Here is a 22,601-nt window from a genome sequence, read left to right as displayed (position 1 = left end):
TGAAAGAAATGAAAAAAAACGATTAAAAAGAAATTAAAAGCGATCGTATTTGAAAAAAAAGGAACATTTCTTTGTACAGCCCATTGTTGAATAACAGTATCTATGTAAATAAATTTATAAAAAACAATGTTCAAAAATACGGGTAGAATTTTTATATCGACTTTTATTTGCTCTATCTATGTATGTATTATAAAGATCATACCTTTCTAATAAGAAAGCATATATTTTTTAGTCATTACTAACAATAATATATTTAAAAAAGTAACATTTATTGATACGTGACAAATTTAAAAAATTCCTTATATTTTACAGAGAATAACTTCGGAATTCCCACAGACTCCGTATTCTAGCAAAAAGGCATATTTTCTATACAGTTTCCTTTAAATAGCTGCGAAAAGATCATTTCACTCTAGAAACCAATTTGAAAGTTATAATTATTTAAATACGACCGCATCACGCGTCGCTTATGAGCGCGCTCGGTCGCATATCACGGCAGCGAGTATGCGTGAGTACTGTTTGTATATTTCATGTGTATTTACACGTGTAATTAACGGTTTCAAACTTTAACCCATGTAATTCTTAATGCACAGATACCCATTTTTATTACACATATCAGGAAAAAATGATAATATCATTGAAGAAAGTCCAAATAATGTCGTGTTTGGATTCGTTTTCATTGGGAAAAACTCTTTCGTGCGTGATTCCTCATCTGCTTACATTGAATGCCGTTTGCGGATCGCTGGGTCTTTGGCGCTCAGCAACGCGTTTATTCGAGAAGAGAGAGAGAGAGAGAGAGAGAGAGAGAGAGAGAGAGAGAGAGAGAGAGAGAGAACTGGCAATGGTCATTCCAATATTTATTCGTGATCTTCAAATTGAATTTTTTCCAATAACGAAATATTTTATTTAAATATTCATATACACGTGTATCAGAAACACGAATTTAGAATTTCTTAATACACGGTACGCGTGTTCCATGTACACGTGTATTATGCATAGTGCAACTTTTGCGACCGAGATCTTTAGTATAAGCAACGGTAAACGACAGGTAACATAAAGGGTTTGTGCACAGGATTTTTGTATTTGTACTTCGCCCACCACACTTTTCAAACACAGTAACCTTTAAAGCTAACACGATTCTTGATCTTATGGTCGGCATATATGTAGTGGGCCGGATCGAGAAATTCAGTTATATTCTGTTAAAAAAAGAAGCCGAAGGTTGACGACCAGAGCATCCACGAATGCGTTACGATTTCGGAGGTCGTTCTGGTCAAACAAAACGAAGGTTCGTAACGGTTGACCAGCGCATCTATGAAAGGATGATAACACATGATAACATATCTGTAAACTATTCGAACTATGGAACCTTCAAATAAGTCAATTTCGGCTATGTGCGTCACCTCCTTTAGCTACTAATGAAACAATTAAGGATAAATAACCCGGTTATCGTTTGCGATGCGAATAGTTACGTCTGATCTTCTTGTAGATGTTAGTATGTAATATGCCAAGCACGTCTGAACGTCCGTAAAAATCATGTTTTCCCATAATCTTAATAAAAGATTTATTTTTCAAATCAATTTTCGGTATCAATGTTGTCTGCAGTCTTATTCCGAGTACTGTTGTAGAGTATAGAGGACAGAATATATATGTGTAGATTTTTTCACGCTCGGGCAAGACATTCTTATGTTTGACACATACAGTGTAATGTCATTTTTTCAAAGTTGCTATTGATGTTGGTCTCTTGATTAGTTTTATTTCAAATTAGCGAGGTAAACAAGTAATTTAAATGTGTTTTACGTTAGCTATTTACATTAGCAATGTAAATGTATTGAAAATGCATTTGTTAATTGTTAATAAATTAAATTTAACGTAAGGAACAATAGAATCTTTTTACAATCCTCACATTTTCTTGCTGGCCGGTGCAATGTGTTTACGTGGATACGTTTCTATAATTAGTATAATTATATTATTATAATAATAATTATATAATTATATTATTATTATATTAGTATAATTAGTAGTATTTTGGAAATTTCAAAAGAACTATAGGGGAACCATTAAATGTAATTCAAGAAAAAGGAGGAGCAAGGAAAGGGCAACTGTTGAAAACATCGCTCCGCGATATTAAACATCTTCTATGTGTTAGTCTAATCTAGCCTAGAAAGGAGAACTGGCAGCTTGGTTGTTTTTGAATTTCATGAAATGATGAAGAGAGCAAATAAAACTAATCGCAGGACAGTAATGAGCGGGGAAGTTATTTAATACATTGTTCAATGAAATAGGGGACAATCGTTGAGTCGATATAACTCATAGCTATCATGAACATTATTGTGGAAGGAATTAATACTAAAATAGGAACGATAAGGAACAATAAAAAATACAATTGTTTACGATATTCTACGATGAGACAGTTCAAATTCTACTTATCGAATTGTAACGACGGGTTTATACCTTCGACTAACTTCGCGTGTATCGTCGGCCAACTTCAAGGAGTCGAGACTGCATGATAATTTTTTTCTTGAAAAGTGAAAGTAAGCAATTATAAGTAGATATAGAACAATAATCAGAAACTAAAGAGCAATTCTTTGGTAGGCGATACAGCACGTTTTATGCATTATTTCAGAAATTTCCTATTTTTAAAAGTCCCCAGCCTCTCATAAAAGTCACTAGGCGCCTCAAGAAGTTTTTTGGATATTTCTCGAAAAGAATAAGTGAGCAATCAAAACTAATTGGCGAGTAATTATAGGCAATTAAAAAGCAATTTTTTGAGCTATGTTTCATTAATATTGGTTAATATGGTGAGCTAGCTTCACACGGTGTAAAGAGATTGGTTGCCTGAGAGCCTAACTTGTCACCCAAAAATGGGTCTTTGAACTTCAGAAATCGCGCTGATCATTACCAATATTTCAGTAATTTAAGCTTCTTAATAAGGATCGAGTATTCTGTGTACCTCGTTTGTAATATTAGGGCACGTTTTATCTTACAGACTTTAGACCATACGTATATACAGTGATATAGTAGTGCTTTCTCTTAGCAAGCTCATGTGGGAGCAATGTGCTCGGTTTAAAGTGGACTGGTAGAGAAAGTGCATTTCTCTGATTGGATGATGCTTCACAGCTAAACAGTGCTGCCCTCACAGTTTTACATCCGCTCGCCCATTGCTGCACCCAAAACGGTGATCATTTCTAAAATTATTAAAATTTTTGAAAACCCGTATGTTACATTTTAGATAATAGTTTATAGTATACGAATCAAGAAAATTTATTTAATTCGAACGTTCCAATACTTGTCAATTATGACGGCCAGCAATCAATGTTCTACGAGAAGGGGTTTCGGAAGCAGTGAATAATTTCGCAATTTTGTACGATTTTTATTTAAAAAAATTGAATTAACAGAACTGAAACTTACATTTATATTCTTTTATAAAGACTAAATCTTTTATTTAGTAATTACCTACAAAAAAGTTTTCAAACTTACAGTCTTGTAGAATTAGTGTCAACAATTATTGGAGAGTGGAACAATTTACCGTCAGAAAGATTAAAAAGCTATGTTAAACAATACCAAAACGTTTAATTGAAATTTCGATCCGCGATCTACAACGAAACTAGGAATATAAGGAAATAACCGTGATCTTTGTAGGGCTGGGTTATATAGAAAATTTTATTTTATTAGAGCCTCACCATGTGCCAACCAGATTTCTGAATAAGAACGAACTTTTCTGTTTGTATAGATTTGGGGCCCTGAAAAGGGCCGAGTATTTTGGGACCTCTACGCTCTGCTACATATTCAGGAATCATCATAATCAGAACTGTCTTTTCCGAGGATCGGTTTGCAGTGCTGTTGCGTCCTACCCAGTGTGGACAGGAAAATAAGTTACGCAATGAGTGGAATAGATGACGCATGTATAGGGATGCAAAGATGTCTCACGGAAAGTAGTTCACACATTCTGAACCACATTCAACATATGAGCCGTTTATTTTGAAAGTGGCATAAGTCACTTTACCATAATGAAAAGTGGTGATTTTTTTAATGTTTATACGAAATTATTTATGCTCAGAAAAATATCAGTATCCTGAGATAACAAATACAAGTAAATCTTCTCGAAAGTTAGCATCCATATTTTTAAACGTGTTAAAACGCAAACCCTTAAATATATCGACTTAAAAACAAAGTGACTTATGCCACTTTCAAAATAAACGGCTCATATCTTATAGAAACGATAATAAAAAAATTTTTTTTAATTAGACACCATTATACGTATTCGAAAGTGAATGATAAGAATAATACATGTAAACAGCAACTTACAAAATTTATTCAACACAAACATAAATAATTATATTAATGCATTTTATAATAAATAGTTCATAAAAAAAGAAATGAAAGTTCTTTAAACTAAAACTTCATTTTATTGCATTATTATATATAATGAAATTTGAATAGAAAAAATAAAATAATACGTTATACTTATTATTTTATGGATATCATCAATTTGTATTTTCAAATAATGGTATAAATAATTCTTAAATAAATAAGAATTATTTTAATTTTAAGCAAAGTTTGACTACATCTGATTTATACATTGTATATGATATCGCACATCCAGAATCCAGATCACAGATTTTAAATCCATGATCCAGACTTAGAGCATATATGTATGTATACCTGAAGGCATCTATTTATCTACTAACTGCTGAATATAATAATCAGTTCATAGAAAGAGATAGACTCAAATTCAGCACAACCTGTCTCTTTTTGCTGAATATGTATTGGCTGACGTTTCTGCCTTCTCATTTTCCTCAGTGCGTGGACCGGGCCGGGGCCTATTATACTCTTAAAGGTATACTCAAGAGGTATTACAATTTACGATTGTAATTACGGTTACGGATCTTCCATTATCTCCGGATTTCTTTTCACAATTTTTACACGTGCATCCGTTTCTTGGATCAATAAAACAATTGTATGTAAGTGCAGGGTCCTGAGGCTTCTTTGGATTAGAGCGAGACAAGTTTTACTGGAATAGAGTCTGTCTCTTTCTAAAAACTGGTTACATATTCAGGTATACACAGTAAGGTATATACTGTCAGGTATAAACTCTCAGGTATACACAGTAAGGTATATACTGTCAGGTATAAACTCTCAGGTATACACAGTAAGGTATATACTGTCAGGTATAAACTCTCAGGTATACACAGTAAGGTATATACTGTCAGGTATAAACTCTCAGGTATACACAGTAAGGTATATACTGTCAGGTATAAACTCTCAGGTATACACAGTAAGGTATATACTGTCAGGTATACACAGTAAATTCTCCCTAATTGACCCTCAAATTGTACACGAACATGGGCAGTTATGGGACCGATTGTCAGTAACTATAAAAACGAGCCGTAAGACTCGAATAACTGTACCTCCTCCATTTTCGTGTACAATCTGAGAGTCGATTAGGGAAAATTTACTATATGTCCTGTCTTTTACATTACCTTTTTGAATGAAACAAAACTCTACGAGGGCTCTTCATGATCATTATGACATCATGAGAAATTTGAAACATTGGAAAGCGCGACTTTATTCAAATACAACAGAATTCTAATGAGGCAATGTTCATCAAGGATCTACATACTTACAGATGCAGACGCACAGCAAAGTTATCAAAGACACCAGAGCACACCACAGCGTCTGCAAGAATATTCTATTCTCTGCCCAGAATATTGTACATCCGGTATGCATGCGTAAAAAAAAATTCAAATTTATTAATATCTATAAAAATATAGATAGAACATTTAACCGCGCATTATTTGATAAAATGAAAAACGACTTTATGACCAATTCATTAGATCACGGAGATTTGTTGAACAGCGTTTCCCATCGTACTACCTTTCACGCGTTGCCACACTTTCTAACGTTTCTAATTTTGTGCGGTCTGCCCGGACGTAACGCGCGAAACAATGCTGAAATATACGAATGAAACAACGAGGTACGGTAACAGAAACGAGAATGAATTCTGGGTAATAATCGAAATGTAAACGGATTACTATTGCAATATTTATTTTCTTATACTCTACCATAATACTGTGTAACATACAAGAAATGCACTTTAATGAAACCTACAGAAGAGAATTTGAATGTAAATTGTTACTTAACATTGATTACGCCATTCTTTTTTTTTTTATTCTTTGCTTGCTTGTGTTTAAATCGTTCGACTTTGTACGCTGACTTATAATAAATAATTTGTGTATGCTCTTTTTTTTTCTTTCTTCCCTATCGAGAAAACCATAAGTGTATCTTTAAAACAAAAGCAATCCATAAAGATAATTAATTCTAACGTACATTTCGGATAAATGTCATTTGTTTTCTATCATCCATTGAAGATTGCAGTAAACTATTATACTGGTTAATGCACGTGCTACGATTTTTATAGTCGTGTCATGGTCAAAGGGAAATGAAAAGAAACAAGCCACTGCCTCGTTTTGCCTCTCTTTGGTCGTAAAAGGTACTGGTTTTTTTTTTGCAGTGAAACGGCTCATACGATCAAGTAAAATCTCCGTTCGCGTTATTATCGTTTGTTCGAGAAAGAATGTGAAATACAGGAAAATGAGAATCTCTATGGTAATTTACGCGCAACCATCTGATCCCGGTTGCGTAAATTGTGTAATACTGATCTTCTGGATTCGCGGAGCATATTACGTCTGCGACAAGTCATGCTCCCGCGACAAAGGGTAAACATCAGTGCACGACAGCAGAGCATCGAACATTCGTTTTCTTAAAGATTAGGAAATCTTCGGAAGTAACGCGTTTCGATAGTAGAAAGCATTTTCTCCGTTGAAGTGTCAAACGCGTGCAGTAACACGCTTGAAAAATCGATCGACATTGCTGCACCGTAAAAAAGATATTTCACTTCGGATGCGGCATCCTCGGGCCGATCAGCGGCCTCGATTGATCGCGATTCGATTATTCGCCACCTTCTTTTTTTTTTTTTTGGTTTTCAAACGAATTCACCGTACAAAGTTCGCCGTGACGGATATCCTCTACAAATATCTTTCACCCATCCTCCCTTAAAATTAGTCGGTAAATTATCGAATGTAAGGCAGCAGTGAATCTGTTGATAACGCGCTAGAAGATATTCGCACAGTTTCCGAAAATTCTGTAGAATCGCTGGGTGGAGATCGTGCGTAAAAAGAGAGTCGACTGAAGCTGAGAAGATGCGGACACGCGCGGAACGCACGGTTTCCCGTTCAAAGGGGAACCGATTGTTCGAGAAGCAACAAAGAAAAGTGCTTCGAACCGTGGAGCAAATATACAGACTACTGTCGGCGTCCCGAATCGGCCGCCAAGCCTGAGTTTCGATGTTCCAAGCTGAAGGATTCTTATTTACGATCTATATCTCACGGCAGCGAATAATGAATTCTCAATGTTCGTAGCTCGAACGTGCCACCGATATGTCAAGAAAAGCTTCGACCGGTTCTTGTGTGGACGCACACGCTACGAGTCGATTTTCTAACCGGGTGAGAAATGTTCGTCGTTCACCCACCAATAATGGTTGGTTCGAGATAGGAATTCCAAACGAGGTGTGCGAGCGAGACACGCTCTAAGCAGAGAAGTTTCACCGTAACGTTTCACGTAAAAAGGAAATTCGATCCGGGACTATAGTAAAAACGGCGGGATCTTTTCCCACGGTTGTTGGATTCGGATGAACGAGATCGGACAATCTTTCAATCTGGTGCGAATCATATCTGGCGATGCATAGAGAACGACTACGAAGCGCCAGGCAGCGAATACTCAAGTTTGATCGACGTCGGCGGTCAACGAATTCCAGACGAAATGTTTACGATCGCGATACATATTTACAACAATTGAACGTTAAGTAAAAATCGAAGGGCACGATGTTCGATTACACAAAGGAAAGTCACTTCCGAAGCGATTTTACATTGTTGCGTGATTTCGTTTTTTCAACGCTCGCGTATACGTAGAACATCCGAACGAATTATAAGAAAAATATGAAACGCTCGAAGAAGTCTGGTATTTCTAACAAATGGGAACGGAGTGAGAACGCGAAATCAGGCTGCTCGTCTATTTGAAATGGCAAAGCGAACGTTTCACCACCGCCCTCGCTATTGATTCGCACCTGTGAGAAGCATTTGGGGACTTCCTTGACGCAAGTGGAAGACATCATGACTATTTTTTCGGTCCCTGCTTGGCTAAACGATGATTACGGAAAGATCCCTGGCAACGACCGTCGACAATACGCGAGTGTCTATCCTCTAGGTCACGGTAGCTCAAAGTCATAGAGGATATCTGAAATACAGACGATCGCGATCGGGGGTGGTTCTCACCCGTCGATCCAAGACCGAGTACTATTTGCTACCGGTTTGCAGATCGTATTTCACCCGAGTTACCCGCAGCTAATTTCAAACAATTCGTTTCTCTGCTGAGAATATTCTGTAATTTGTACAACATCGCCCAAGAGAATATTTCCCTCCTGTCGAAATAAAATCTGTGTCCATATATAAATATATACAAATGATGTCGTGAGACGTGTGCTGTCTACGTGTATATCTGCCGAAACGATGAATTCTCCAAAAATCACTTGCGATTCCATGCAATCAGGAAATTCATTACGCAGACGTCTGACGGAGAAAAATCTCGCACGTGACTCTGCCGATTTCGATAAGAAGGATCCGACGTACCAGCGTTTTGGGGGGAAAATCACGGACATAGGGCAGAAAGGCTCGCAGACGAACCGAATTACTCAACGGTTGATAGATTCGGACGGTATTTGGATCAATGCTCCAGACTTTTTGCGTGCTTCGTTTCTTCTCTTACAGGGGCGAACAGTACGGATTGTGTAACAGCGAGCTTTACAACAATGATTAAAGCTTACAACAATTACGACCATAGTGACGACTTCGTAAGTACTGATTTTTGAAGATGTATGCACCTAACACTGACAGGGGGTATTTTTATTAGTTGAGCATTTCGGCTCCAGACATGTTTCAAGACTGCGTAAACAGTCCAGTCTCGATAAAAAAAAAAATGTATCCAGTCGGATTCATTTGATAGAACTCAGTGCTAAGTAAACTACTGCAGTATCAATTTACTGTCAAGAGATGCACGAATGAAGTCCTAAGATACTCTATATAGTTGATAGATCGTTTAGAAAGATTTTCGAATGATGTTACGCTAGGCCGTCGAGATGGCATTTCGAATTGCAATAGAAATATTGGAAATCTTGGGTGTTTATAGTTGATAGAGCATCGGTCTCGGAGCTACCAGAAGTGGCCTTTCTGAAAGGATCCCCAATTCGACGCCAGAAATTTCGAAGCAGATCATATCGAAGTTTCTAGACTGTACCTTAATCTTATTAGGAGCAGACAGCTTCATTATGTATGTACATATATATAGACACAAGTTGTACGCGTGAATAAATAATGAATGAACGAATGTATGTATTCTTGCAGCAAAACTGGCATGAAATCTACGTTCTTCCAGAACACTTATTATATGTATTACGTGTACTCATATTCAAGAAGAATGGGGATATAGTTCTAACTATGCCGTCTTCTCCGCTGCAGTTTCATAGAATTACCGAACGTTCGTTAGAATTTATTCGAGGACGACCAAGGAGCGGTTATCATGTTTTTTTTTTGTATCATTTAAATCTAAGAGCGTTTGCATGCAATCTTGTATACATATCTTGGACATTGGCCGAGCTCTTTCATATTGTAAGGCGTGATAAATTCAATGAAGCCGTAAAACATGTTACAAAATATGTATACATATTTTGTAAATTTACACAATTCCGGACATCAGCGGCCTGATTCTCTATAGATTTCCGTCTTCGTCTCGCCTGAAATCCGTGCACAGCGCGAATCATTATTACTCGCGTCTCTCATCCCCCACATAATTTAGCATACACTACAATTATCATAGCGTCCTTCGAACTACTCTGTTTTTCTTCCCTTTTAATTAGTTTTTCCTCTTCTCCTCTTGATGCGCGATCGGAACAGATTCGTTAACTATTCCAACAAACAGGAAGTCTACCGTGCTGTACTGCGTTCTCCTCCCAAAAACCCACCCACTCCCACCCAACCCTCCCCCCCAAAGAAAACAACGATATCGTATAATTCCCGTACGTGTTTAACAATCGTTTCGCGTCAACTTCCGACTCGAGTCGTTCACAAAATCCACGTGTTTCATACAGATCTGCTCGTACAACCTGTTGACTCCAAAAAATACATACGTTTGGATTATACTTTGGCTATAAATACAATATACGCTCAAACAAACAAACCAACGAACCAACCAACCAACCAACCAACGCGGATCCGTTACGTATTTCGCTACTTAAAAATCAACCGTGTAGAAATGCGGCCGTTCGTAACAAACATCTGTGATCTCTCTCATCGATTCCCTGCTTTCCGATGCTTGTCTTCGTCGATCCTCTCGCCATCGATCCTATATGATTTTCCAACTAAAAAAACATCGACTATATCGCCGCAGCGATCAGCGGGAGGATCAAAGACACGCATAAAGCAGGACGCCTTTCGCGACTATTCAATTACAAAAACGCGTTAAACAAATGCTACGAAAACAAGAAGAAAAGGATACAATTAATTACAAAAATAAAATGAAAAGAAAGAGACCGGGAGCGCACAGAGAACTGTTGAACAATGCACTGTGTTCGCCCGCTCGAACAATGACGTAAAAATTATTAAATAAACTTTTACAGTGCGTGGTTATTCATATATATATGTATAAATATATATATGTATATAAATATATATATATATATATTTATACATATGTGTGTGTATATATAGTGTTTTTATACTTAAACCATCAGCATCGAAAATGAAATAAATAATGTTCGTTACGCGAATGATCTTAACGGACTTAAGACCAATCGAAGATACTGTTCTTCTACCGAATAGCCCAGGCTTAATTATGTATCATTGTCGCGTGGCGCATCGGGTAAAATTATAAATACTTCTCTGTCGCGAAACTGCATCGAATTTGCACGCACGGTGAATTTTCGTTCGTCGCACAGCGTGCAGCGTGTGCTCGACGCATGTTTTCTTTTTTTCTCTTTTATGTACATCAACAAGTCTGCGTTTCATAGCAGAGATAATGAGATTTATTTAAAAAAAAAAGAAAAGAAAAGAAAAGAAAAAAAAGGATAAAGAAACAGCAAAAATGAAAGAGAAGAGAATAGAATAGCAATAGAAAGCAGAACGTGAAAGAAACAGAGACAAATATAAGATCTCTTCACGCTTATTCGGAAAGTTGAGACGAGAAAAGAAAAAAAAAAACTGGTACAATGTTGCGAGCGTATCGTTTTTATAGATTTAATTCTCTTAAGTTTAATCTCCACGCTGTAGTTTCTTTCTTCGCTGTGACTCGAAATTTTCGTGTCTCGTGGCTTTTAAATACAAAGGCGCACGGGAACGCGTAATCGTTAACAATTCGCATTTAAACATGGAAATGTGCATTGCTCGACCGTTATCGAAAAAAAAAGAACGCTCGATAACAATTTTGTTTCTCCTAGTTAACATCTCTCTCTCTCTCTCTCTCCCTCTCTCTCTCTCTCTCTCTCATTAGTGCGTAGTACGGAAGATTAGCAAGGTACAGGTAACAACTGAGATACGGTCGCAGAACAATTTCATTTTTACAGATTCGTCAATGCACACACGTAACTACGCGCGATTAAAATTATTATCTCTCGAGCGGCACTTCGCGTTCGCTTCTCTCTCTTTTCTTTTCTTCCACCCTTTGTTCTTCGTCGTGTTTCTTCTGTTTTACTTCCGAGCGGGAATTAAATATATATCTATATCGTTTGAGTTACGCATTCGAGGTAAAAGCTCTTCAACTTATCTGCAAAATTTAAGCTGCAACCCATTCACGTTTACAAAGAAGAATGCAATATATAGGAACTACCATGAAACGGATCTTCTTATTACGTTTTTTTTCTCTCTCTCTCTTTTATTCTTTGTTCTGTTGCTGCAGTGTCTCTCTTTCCCACGAACGATTTTTTCAACGACAAATCGAAAGCGGCGAACGTGGCAAGCAATCGTTGAAATCAAAAGTGCGAACGCTTCCAATCGAGAGGTGTTGGTTTTCACCCTCCGCCGACCCTCCAAATAGTCGGACGAAAAACGAGCAATAAAGAAACAACAAAAAGGAAACGAAAGAAACTAATGAAGAAGAAGAAGAAGAAAACGGGGACCCGTGTCTGTGGTGTGTAACTATTCTCGTCACGATGCACCGGCTAACTAGCTCTCTCTCTCTCTCTCTTTCTCTCAGTAAAATGCACAATACGAACACGCACCCGTTATCGAACTATAACATAATAGTACCGACCCGTACGGCACTACTCGCGTAAAACATATTGTTATAATTAATAATATACAAATAGTCTATTCTGTAGTCTACAGTATACGAACGTATCTGCGGCTGCTAAACTTGTGTATAAGTTGGCGAGATTCAGTCTTCACATATAAAGGAGGATAGTACACTTTTAACATTACAATATGCACATTTACGTTTATAATAATAAAAATGTTTATGTACGCGATATCACAGCGTTCAGCATTATTAAAAAGGTACTCGTGTTCCCGAAAACTATTTAGTTCCGTCGGTTACCCTTTAGCTCAATGACGAAGACAAATTGTACGTCCGGGGGGGGGGGGGGCTACCTAAGGCGCGGTAGAAAAAACTGTGCCAATTCATGGGACCTTTATCTTTCGTGTTCGTTCTCTCTTTGTTATTTTTTCTTTTTTTTTTTCGTCGGATATATGCTTCCCGTTTTTTTTCTTTTTAATTCTCGGCATATTCTCTTTCTCTTTTTTTATCCTTCGTCGTGGAAAACAACGGTTGTACACAGGACGCGAGTTAAATACAAAGACGACTCCGTTTCGAACCGAACAACCCTAGCGTACATGACGATTTTCTTTTTCGTTTTGGACAGTGCTTGATACAAGCGTGAAAAATCTCCACGAGAAAAATGATGGTTCCGTTTATTATTGTTTTTTCGTTCGAACCGTTCTGTTTGTTTGTTTGTTCGTTTTTTTTCTCTTTTTTTTCTTTCGTTCACGGATAGAAGGCGCGCTCAGAGATGTCCCTTCGAGAAACTACTAAAAGCACACACGGTCTTTATCCTCTTTGTTCTCTCGGTTCCAACCTTTTTTCTGTTTTTTCTCTTTTTCACTGTTCTACAGCCACCGCTGGAAACCAACGAGGAAAACCATACGCGGGAAATGAAGTATGCACAGGTGCGTGAAAATGAGGAGGAATGAAGAAGCGCCCGTCTAATCGAGCGTGATTGCGAGCAAACTAAACAAAACAAGAAAAGAACACAGACAAAAAGAAAACACAAAGAACTCGCGTGTTTCACGAATCAAGAATCGAGTTCGTCTTCGTCTCGTTATATGCGTTCGAAGAGCCACGTCCCCTCTGTTTGTTCACACGATTGTCCTACCGTACTACACGAATAACACACGCGACTCTCGACCATACTCTGCGGCATCTTCGATTTCGCGACGATAAATTGGGGCAAGAGATCCGTTTTTCTATCTTTTCCTTTCTTTTTTGTCTTCCGGCGGGACCGTTCGAGGCGATTCAAACCGAATGGACATTCCACGAGGACGCAACGAAATGTGTATTGGGGAGGGTTTTAATTAATAATACAAACTAAAATTGTCGACTAGTAGGACAGAAGGGTGGCACGCGAAGCGATTACGACTGAGCTATCGCATGCTTCGTCGCGCGGAGAACGTTCGATGTCGAACGACCACCGACACCCTCGCGTACCCCGTTTCTATTATACCCTTTAGTACGGTTTCAGAATGTGGACGTAAAAGGACGATTCTTCTAGACGATTCTTGTCGCGGTTGAAACGGAAAAAAAAAACGAGAAGATCCAACGGAAATACTTACGCGCGGCGCTAAACATTTCGCGATAATTCGAAAAGAAACGAAACGCCGATTCTCGGCGATAAATACGTAAATAGAAAAACAATAAAACGATATGCTGGATCGCGTCTCCAACGAACGGATGTGGGGGACAGGACAAAAACGTACGAAAGAAAGTTTGGATACGGCAAAAAGAAAACCGGTAGAAGAGAAAACAGTGTAATCTCGTCCTGTTTCCGAATCGATGTTCTCGCGCATGGTGGAGAGCGAACACGCCACGTACGTAAACTATATAAACAATAAGCTATAAGATCTGTCGCGCGAATACACGGACAAGGAAGAGTGCTCACGACAGAACATAATACACACAACACGTCTCCGTAAATCCTTCGGATTTCCTTTGTCCCTTGAAATCACCGGGGGAGCGATGATACACGAAAATCGCGCAGCGAACGCATACAAATAAAGGAATACTGGTCTTCTGCTTTCGACAACTTCGAAGTTTCGTTTTACTTTTCTTCCTCCTCTATTATTTTTCCTTTTTTCTTTTTTTTTTTTGACGCCACACTCTCCCTCCCTAAAGTAGACAATGAGCTCTCGCAGTACACCACGTCATTTAGGATCACATGATTTGTATACCATGTATAAAACTGATAAGATACGTTTCCTTATTTTAATCATGATGCACAATAGGTAGATCTATAAATATGCTACACCTTACATATCACAGAGCTACGCGTACACCCACTATCAATTTTCTCTTGTTCTTTTTTCGAAAATGCGCAATGTTTGTTTTTTTTGGGGGGGGGGGGGAAACATTCGCCCTTACCAGGAACTGAAATAATGTGCAATGCTGTGTTATCTGTTTTCTATATCGAAATCGATAAACGGAACGGAACGCGAAGTGAAAAACGTTTGCGGGCCCTGTGTTACCCGGAACAGAGGGCGATATAATTCTAAATGGTCTCTGGAAAAGCCACCTGAATATGTAACTTCAGCTTATTGTCAGCGTTTACCTCTGTCTTAACTGCTAATTAAAAAAAAAAAAAAAAAAAGAACGAAAACATAGGGGGAGGGGAAAAAATGCTGCATGTACGAACGCAAGGATATATATATATGTATATGTATATATATGGACACAGTGAACTGAATACTCGTCTGTGTTTCTCTATGGTTGCAACTAAAAGAAAATCGATATCTATAATATATCGGGACCGGTTCGCTGTGTTATCCAAGCGAAAACTTAGCAGAACATTCAGCGATACTCGAAGATAGGATGGTAAAAATGATATGAATCGGTTTCCCGTACCGGGACAGCTTCTGTTCGACTGCGGTTCGGAAGCAGCATCCAAGAAGAAACGAATTTCAAAGAATCCGGACGATTTAATAGAGGGCGTACGCAATGTATGAGTATTCAGAGTTCCCCGATACTCGGTAGCATACGCTTCCTATTATTTATATCACTATTCACCTCCGACGTTGCAACGCGTGCAGTCAGATTTAACACAGTAGGAGCGTGAAGCATCCGCAACGTCCAAAGAGCAAAGACAAGAGTTTTCCGGCCGCGAACGACACTTTTCCTCGCGACCCTAATAGTGTGTCCGTTCATTTATTATTTAGTGGTCTTTTAACTTGTTCTCTTTTGAATGTCCGAAAGAAGAATCATAAAGTCCTACACACTGCATGTGAACCTAGAAACGAATCGACAAGTTCCTCGGAGATTCTCTCTCTCTCTTTATCTCTCTTTCTTTCTCTCGTCGAGCGAAATCCGTTTGGAAAGGTATATGCGAAAACGTTGTTGGATACAGTGGTTTTCGTATGCACACGTACTGCTTCGCAACATCTTCTACTGTGCGTAATTAAGTAACGAACTGTGTGAGAGTACCGTTTCACGAAAGCGTTACATGTAATTATCACAATAATTTGTCGTTCGCAAACGAGTCCTTGCTCGAGTGTATTCGAGTTACTTGCATTCTTCTCTGTTTAGCTCATTCTACCTATTCGTTTGTTTGAGTAGCGACGTGTACAGAGTTAATATCTGGAGGCCCGCAAAAAATTACTATGCGCTGTCAACGAACGGATCAGTTCATATTTATATATGCATGCCCTGCACACTCGCGCGCGCGCGGCACTTAAAAAGAGAAATTCGTCCCGTTGTTTCTTTTTTTTTCTTTCAATCGTACATCATCGTCGCGTGAAATTTACCTCGGGAGACGCGTACTTTGTTCTCGCATAAACATATTATATATTTATATATATATATATATACACACTCGCACATGTATATATATACACAGCCGTTAAACAACGCTTGCGACGCTTTTTCATCGTTTAATTATTATTCTTCGTCTTCTTTCTCTAAACGACCGTTTTTTTCTCTTTTTTTTTTCTTCTTACACACGCACATATTTGTTTTGCTTCAGTATGTGTTCACGCAGCGCATTAAACATTTCTCAATGGAAAAATTGTGTCCCGGATAAGTCTGAATCGTTCCTTAAAAAAATAGCAAAAATTTCGACGAGCGCGAACTAAAAAACAGGTACAACTAAATTCATTCGATCGCGGTCAGCCTGCGCGTACGCCTACACATTTGATACGGGGGCGCGCATAGGCAAGACCACTCAGTGGCCAATTGCATAAACATCAAACAACAATGTTTCTCATTATTATTATTAGTATTTTTTTTTTCATCGTATAATCATTCGTTGGTTTAACAACAAATTACTTTCGATATATATTATAAAAATAAGGTATCAAACTTTGCGCCGAGGTACACAGCCATTGTGACTACATGCTTAATTTAAGTTGTCCCCTGAAGCCCAAGTTTTCCTTTTTTCCCCTCTTTCTCTACTCTCTCTCTTTCTTTTTTTTCCCCGTGATCGGTTCCATGAACCGATTCCAAAAAAAGGACCGAGCCAGGATGGTCACGAAATACTCGCTTCTTTTTGTACGCTATATAATTATGCTGGATATCCTTCATCAACGTGCTTTAATGTTACTCTTTTTTCTCTTTCTCTCTCTATCTCTCTCTCTTCCGCTCTCCCTCTCTTCGCGATTAATGAGATTACTTTCACCCCATCTATAGCGGAGACACACTTGGTCAGTTGTCTCGTTTATAGAACAGAGAACACGATTGATATCGTCGTGCGCTTTGTAAAACGGGTGTACGGCTTAATTTTTATGCAAAAGGCCTTACATTTTGAAGAGCATTGCCTGTACATACATGTAGGACTTTAGGATGAAGAGGGAACCGGGCAGTCGGGTGGCGAAGATCGTCATCCTAATGGTGTTCTTCTGTCGCTCGGTTCCCCCTTCGTCCTAAACTGCTACACACATATAGTTTATATATATGCAAAATATAAATAAATTATCAAATACGAGAACGTTAACCCACCCCCCTTCTATATGTTTCGTGCATTTCAGGAAAGCATTAAATGTCGTTTACATAGTTTATCGCAAGAAGATTAATTACGTTTTTTTTTTCTCAGAGATATGACCATATTTAATAACCTACATATCTGGTCATAGCCTACATCCAGTAATGATTATATCAATGTACCATTCCTAAACAACTACTACTACTTCAAAGAATTTAACTGGAATGTGCCTTCGGAGGTTTGCGAATTGTACAATCGTTTTCGTTTCCTTTTGCTCGTTTGTCTCTTTGTGTATTGTCTCACGAAGCAAATGATATGATATCGTGTCGCTTCTCAGGAATAAACAATGTACTTTTTGATTCTTTGTTCACTGTGCCGGTGTGGTTTCTTTTTTTTTTTTTCCCCCGATCGGAACAACCGAAATCAACGTTTGATCGGATGGTTCCCGATTGCGGCAACATTCCAGAAAATGATAAATAATAAAGAAAAGAAGAAACATTATGTTATGCATATATTCGAAGGAGACCCAACCTACACAAACCGTAAACATTAAATGGGCCCAATGTAGACAGAAAAAATTGATCTCTTACTTAGCCTGCACTCTTACCGATTTATACCGTGAAAAGCGTCACTGCTGCACTGGTGTAGGCGGGTAAGGGTAACTGTATGGCGGCACAGCTTGAAACTGGCCGTAACCCATCGACTGGTAAGCACAAGCTCCGGTGTTCGGCGGTGGTCGGTTCGTTTGGAAGAACTTGTTGTTCACCAGGCTCTGCATCCCAGAATCGGTGTGCCCGTTAGACGGCATCATGAACGGCGGTGGCATCGAATAGACACCCTGACCTCCAGTTTGGCTGCTGCTGTACGTGTTCTGCCGGTTGTGATAACGGTTCCCTTGGAAGGTACCAGTTCTGCCATGGTATCTGGGTATGGTCGCGTTCTGATATCCAGTTTGGTAGTTGCTGCTGCTGGTTGGACAGCTGTTGGCGTAAGCGTTCGGCTGTCTCTGGTGTTGCTGTTGCTGGTAGGTAGGCTGGTAATTATTCTGACGGCTGTTTTGATATCCGTTCTGATGCCGAACAACGGTCCTCTCCTGGCTGTTGATGTTGTTGTGGTTCAGCTGACTAACCTGGCACTGCTGGTTCTGCCAACTGTTCGCGGTCGGACTGCTGTTGTTCCTGGGGCTGACGGAGTTATTGTCTTTACTGGAACGGGAGTGACTCCAACGCTGGCGGCCCTTTCCGTATTGATTCTTCATCGAATTTGCTAGTACTGCCAACTGCGGATTGATCACTTGGCCGGCTTCCTCCAAAACGGAGATCAACTCTTTCGCTTGTCTTGCGTTGTTAGGCGTGAAGTAAGCGTACGCTGTGCCTGCACTTTGGCAACGTCCGGTTCTTCCAATTCGATGGATGTAGTCCTCGGAACTATTTGGATAATCGAAGTTGATCACATACTTCACGTCCTCCACATCAAGGCCGCGAGCAGCCACGTCGGTGGCGACGAGAATCATGGTGTTACCACTCCTGAACTCGGACAAAACGTAGTCTCTTTCTGGTTGAGATTTGTCTCCGTGAATAGATATGGCCGGCCAGCCCTCCCGCTTGATAGCTTTGGTGATGTCGTCCACCTTCTTCTTTGTTTCCACAAATATGATCATTTTGCTACCTCGGTCTTTGCCGATTTCTCGAAGCAGGCCTGAGAGTTTCATCTCCTTCTCGTGCTCATAACAGATTTCCACGATCTGGCGAATGTTGTGATTGGCGGCAAGCGTCAAGGATCCAATATTGATCTGAATGTAATCGGAGAGGAAATCTTCGGCCAGAGCCTGTACTTCCTTCGGCCATGTCGCAGACCACATCAGCACCTGCCTGTCAGGTCTTATCTGCTCGATGATCTTGCGGATCTGTGGTTCGAATCCCATATCCAGCATCCTATCCGCTTCGTCCAGAACCAGGTATGTGCATCTGCGAAGATTCGTCGTTCCCTTCTCCAGGAAGTCGATCAGTCTGCCAGGTGTTGCGATACAGATCTCAACGCCTCGTTCCAAGTCGCGGGCTTGTGGCCCTTTTGGGGATCCACCGAAAATGCATGTGTTGCGAATGCATGACGAGGACCCGAAATCACGAGCAACTGTCTGAATTTGCTGAGCTAACTCTCTCGTCGGAGCCAGAATCAATACGATTGGACCATCCCCACGGTTCAATCGAGGCTGATTATTAATGTGCACTGTCGCTGGCAGGATATACTGAAAACACACGTAACAACACTCTTGTTTAGTGTCATTCATACAAATATGTTAATATTAGATACAATAATATGAGATTCTGAAACAAATTTTATAGTTATACGAAATTAATGTTAATTAAGTCGTAGTGAAACACGTACTGCTAGAGTCTTTCCAGATCCTGTTTGAGCGATTCCAACCAAATCGCGCCCACTGAGAGCGATTGGCCAGCCTTGTGCTTGAATTGCTGTTGGCTCAGCAAAGCCCTGCTTCCTGATTTCATCCATTACATAATCTGGGAAGTTACTTTCTTCGAATGCTTGGATTGGAGAAGGTGTGTTCTTTCCCTTGACTGTAATTTCCTTGCCAATGTGATACTTTGCAATGTCTTCTGTTGTCCTTTTCAAAACATTGATATGTGGAATATACAAATTTTTCGTGATCACAGGTAACTTGGTTAAATCCCAGTTGGGTTTTTTCAGCAGATCTCCTGGTGTCTTCCTTTGAGCTTGCTTTTTGACAGCCTTTTCTTTCTGTGCTTGTTGCTGGCTGTTCCAATATGTACCACCTCCATTGCGGTTACCAGAGTCCCGGTTACCTCTGGGCCTAAAATGTACCATTTCCAGAATATATCAGTGGTTTTGATCAGTAATATTGAATCATTTATAGACTATTAGTTTTTTAAATGGTATTAAGTGCTTATACACTATTTTATATTTTTGTGCTTACAAGAATAACAATTACCTATTTATTGTTTTATATAATAATTGTATTTATAATTATAATATTTATTTATATAATATTTATTGTAACCTATTTATTATTTTTATATAATAATTCTGTATACATTTTTGATACCAATACATGCAAGATTAAATTTAATTTATGATTGTATTAGGGGGACTGGAAAGCAATGTCGTTTCTGCGCATATTTATCTGTTTGAATTTAATGTAAACAAACGACATAACTTTCCGGTCCCCCTAATATAAAATCAATTTGGAAATACTTCTACAATGGAATCTAAATAATACTAGAAAAAAAGTTACAACAAAATCGTTGTTGAAAAAACAATCAGATATAATTAAATACTCCAATTTGAAAAGTGAATTAGTATAATTTTGTTGCATGTATTGAATATTTTTATTTTATTGAAATAAAAGATGAAAATGTAATTTATAAATTATCTTTCTTTTTTTAACCTTCTGACGGCGAATGAACGGGTTTGTATACATTGTGTAGCAACTTCTCCATAATTAATGAGAATTATTTGTTTGCACTAAAAATGTTTTATTTTATTTATTTCATTATAAATGTGTTTTATTTTAATGTTATGCAGTTTGATAATGTACTATCTAATGTAATATAATTTTGATTTACAATATGTACTGAAATAATTTTACTACTGGGTCATTTATGACCCTGTATTCGCCGTGCGTGCGAATACATATCCGTTGTTCGAGGGTTGATCAATAGTAATTATTGAAGGGTCAAATAATATAACACTTATTAATTACATTTATATTATATTAATTAAATATAATATTAATTTTTTCATACGCATTTTATTAAATATAAAAAAATTGAAAATTGTCATGACATCAATAAATACAATAATTATAAATAATAATTTGCATTATACATTGATACGCGAAGAAAATATATAAACATTCACATATGATAATCGCTTTTTACGTTTCAACTGTGTGCTTGTCAGCAATTTATAGGACAACGAAGTCGCCATTTTTATTTTTTAAAGTGATAATTTCAGACCTCCAATTCATCACCACTTCAGGACTATAATTTTCCATAAAAAATTTTATCGTATCTCGTAATACCAGATTTTGTAATCATTTTCAAATATAATTTCGAAGATTTGTTAAGTAATTCAATAAGTTTGGCGGTGCAGAGTGTTCGAGAACAAAATGGTGGAAAACACGACGTTGCAAAAAACGTTTACACGGTTTCACGATTTAACAATTTAATTTAATTTCGAATATGAGAAATCATGGAATATTACATACCTACTGTGATTGGAGTAACTATTGTTATACATCTGGACGAGCGTTTAGGCGAACCTGTTTCCTGACACACTACCCGTTCCTTAAGGACAATCTTCGATTTTTCAGAAACTATGTCAGCTGTATCAGTTACACCTGCGTATAAGAACAAATGCTTGTAAAATCTTTCGCTTCAATTATCAAGAATGGTATGGCTGTTTTTTAGTGACTTTGTACGAAATGACAAAGAAATGAACAAGTTTAGGAATGGAAAATAGCTGAAGTAACTTACCCTGCAAGACCCGGCGAGCAGAGCTGTAATGGCTGACAGGCACTGGGAAGACGGAAACGGCCGACTAGGCAATGTTTCCGCTACTAAATATATACGTACACTCACACATGAAAAGGAGCGCTCCTTATTGGTCGGTTTCTCTGCAATAACGTGATCGAAACAGGTTACCCAATCGCAGCGCAACCTGATGGATCAATGAATTTAATGTTGTCATATGTATATGCCTACATATGAACATATATACATCAGATCTAAGGGCAAACATACATGAAACGAAAGAACCGAGAATTTGAAAGAAGTTTCGAGAAATGATAACGTCTATCCAAAATCAATTAAAAAATTTTTACATGGTGATTTTAAATTTCAATCTGCAATCGTTATCAATGATACATCATTAGACTAAATAGTAATTTAATTGTTCTTACTATTGCAACATTACAGGCCTTATATGAGCATGCATGTATGTACATACATTGTTAATTGTATTCTTAATTTCGAGAAATGCAATTGTACTATAGTATAAATTTATTTTGTAATAGTAACTTATAACTATGTATTATTTTAACGTGTAATTGAAATTGATTTCGCAAAAAAATTTGATATGTAAATATCTCGTGATTCAGTTTTGTGTAACTACATATAAGTTAGATAAGTACTTAGCATGATGCCGAATTCAATTGATTAATTTTATCGGTTTAAAGAGATTAAAGATTACAATATCATTATAATTTAAATAGTTAGATATTTCTTGAAGCATTTTATGTAACAGAATTTTAATTGTGTTTTAATTATGCGTTTACATATTA

General features: G+C 38.1%; 1 protein-coding gene across 1 annotated transcript; it reads right to left on the bottom strand.

Moving 5' to 3' along the window:
• Positions 1–6,025: 6,025 nt before the first annotated feature.
• On the bottom strand, positions 6,026–21,933 carry LOC117224850 (uncharacterized). The gene is made up of 4 exons (XM_033478020.2): positions 21,796–21,933; positions 21,528–21,659; positions 19,667–20,111; positions 6,026–19,526 (listed from the first exon to the last, which is right to left on the bottom strand). The coding sequence occupies exons 2-4, from the start codon at positions 21,557–21,559 to the stop codon at positions 17,907–17,909; spliced, it is 2,097 nt and encodes a 698-aa protein (XP_033333911.1). The 5' UTR covers positions 21,560–21,659; positions 21,796–21,933; the 3' UTR covers positions 6,026–17,906.
• Between the last annotated feature and the right edge of the window lie 668 nt (positions 21,934–22,601).

The sequence above is a fragment of the Megalopta genalis genome, chromosome 13 (assembly GCF_051020955.1).
Source record: "Megalopta genalis isolate 19385.01 chromosome 13, iyMegGena1_principal, whole genome shotgun sequence".
Classification (NCBI taxonomy): Eukaryota; Metazoa; Arthropoda; class Insecta; order Hymenoptera; family Halictidae; genus Megalopta; species Megalopta genalis.
The sequence above is the reverse complement of the archived record's forward strand: the minus strand, read 5'-3'. Positions and strand labels throughout refer to the sequence as shown.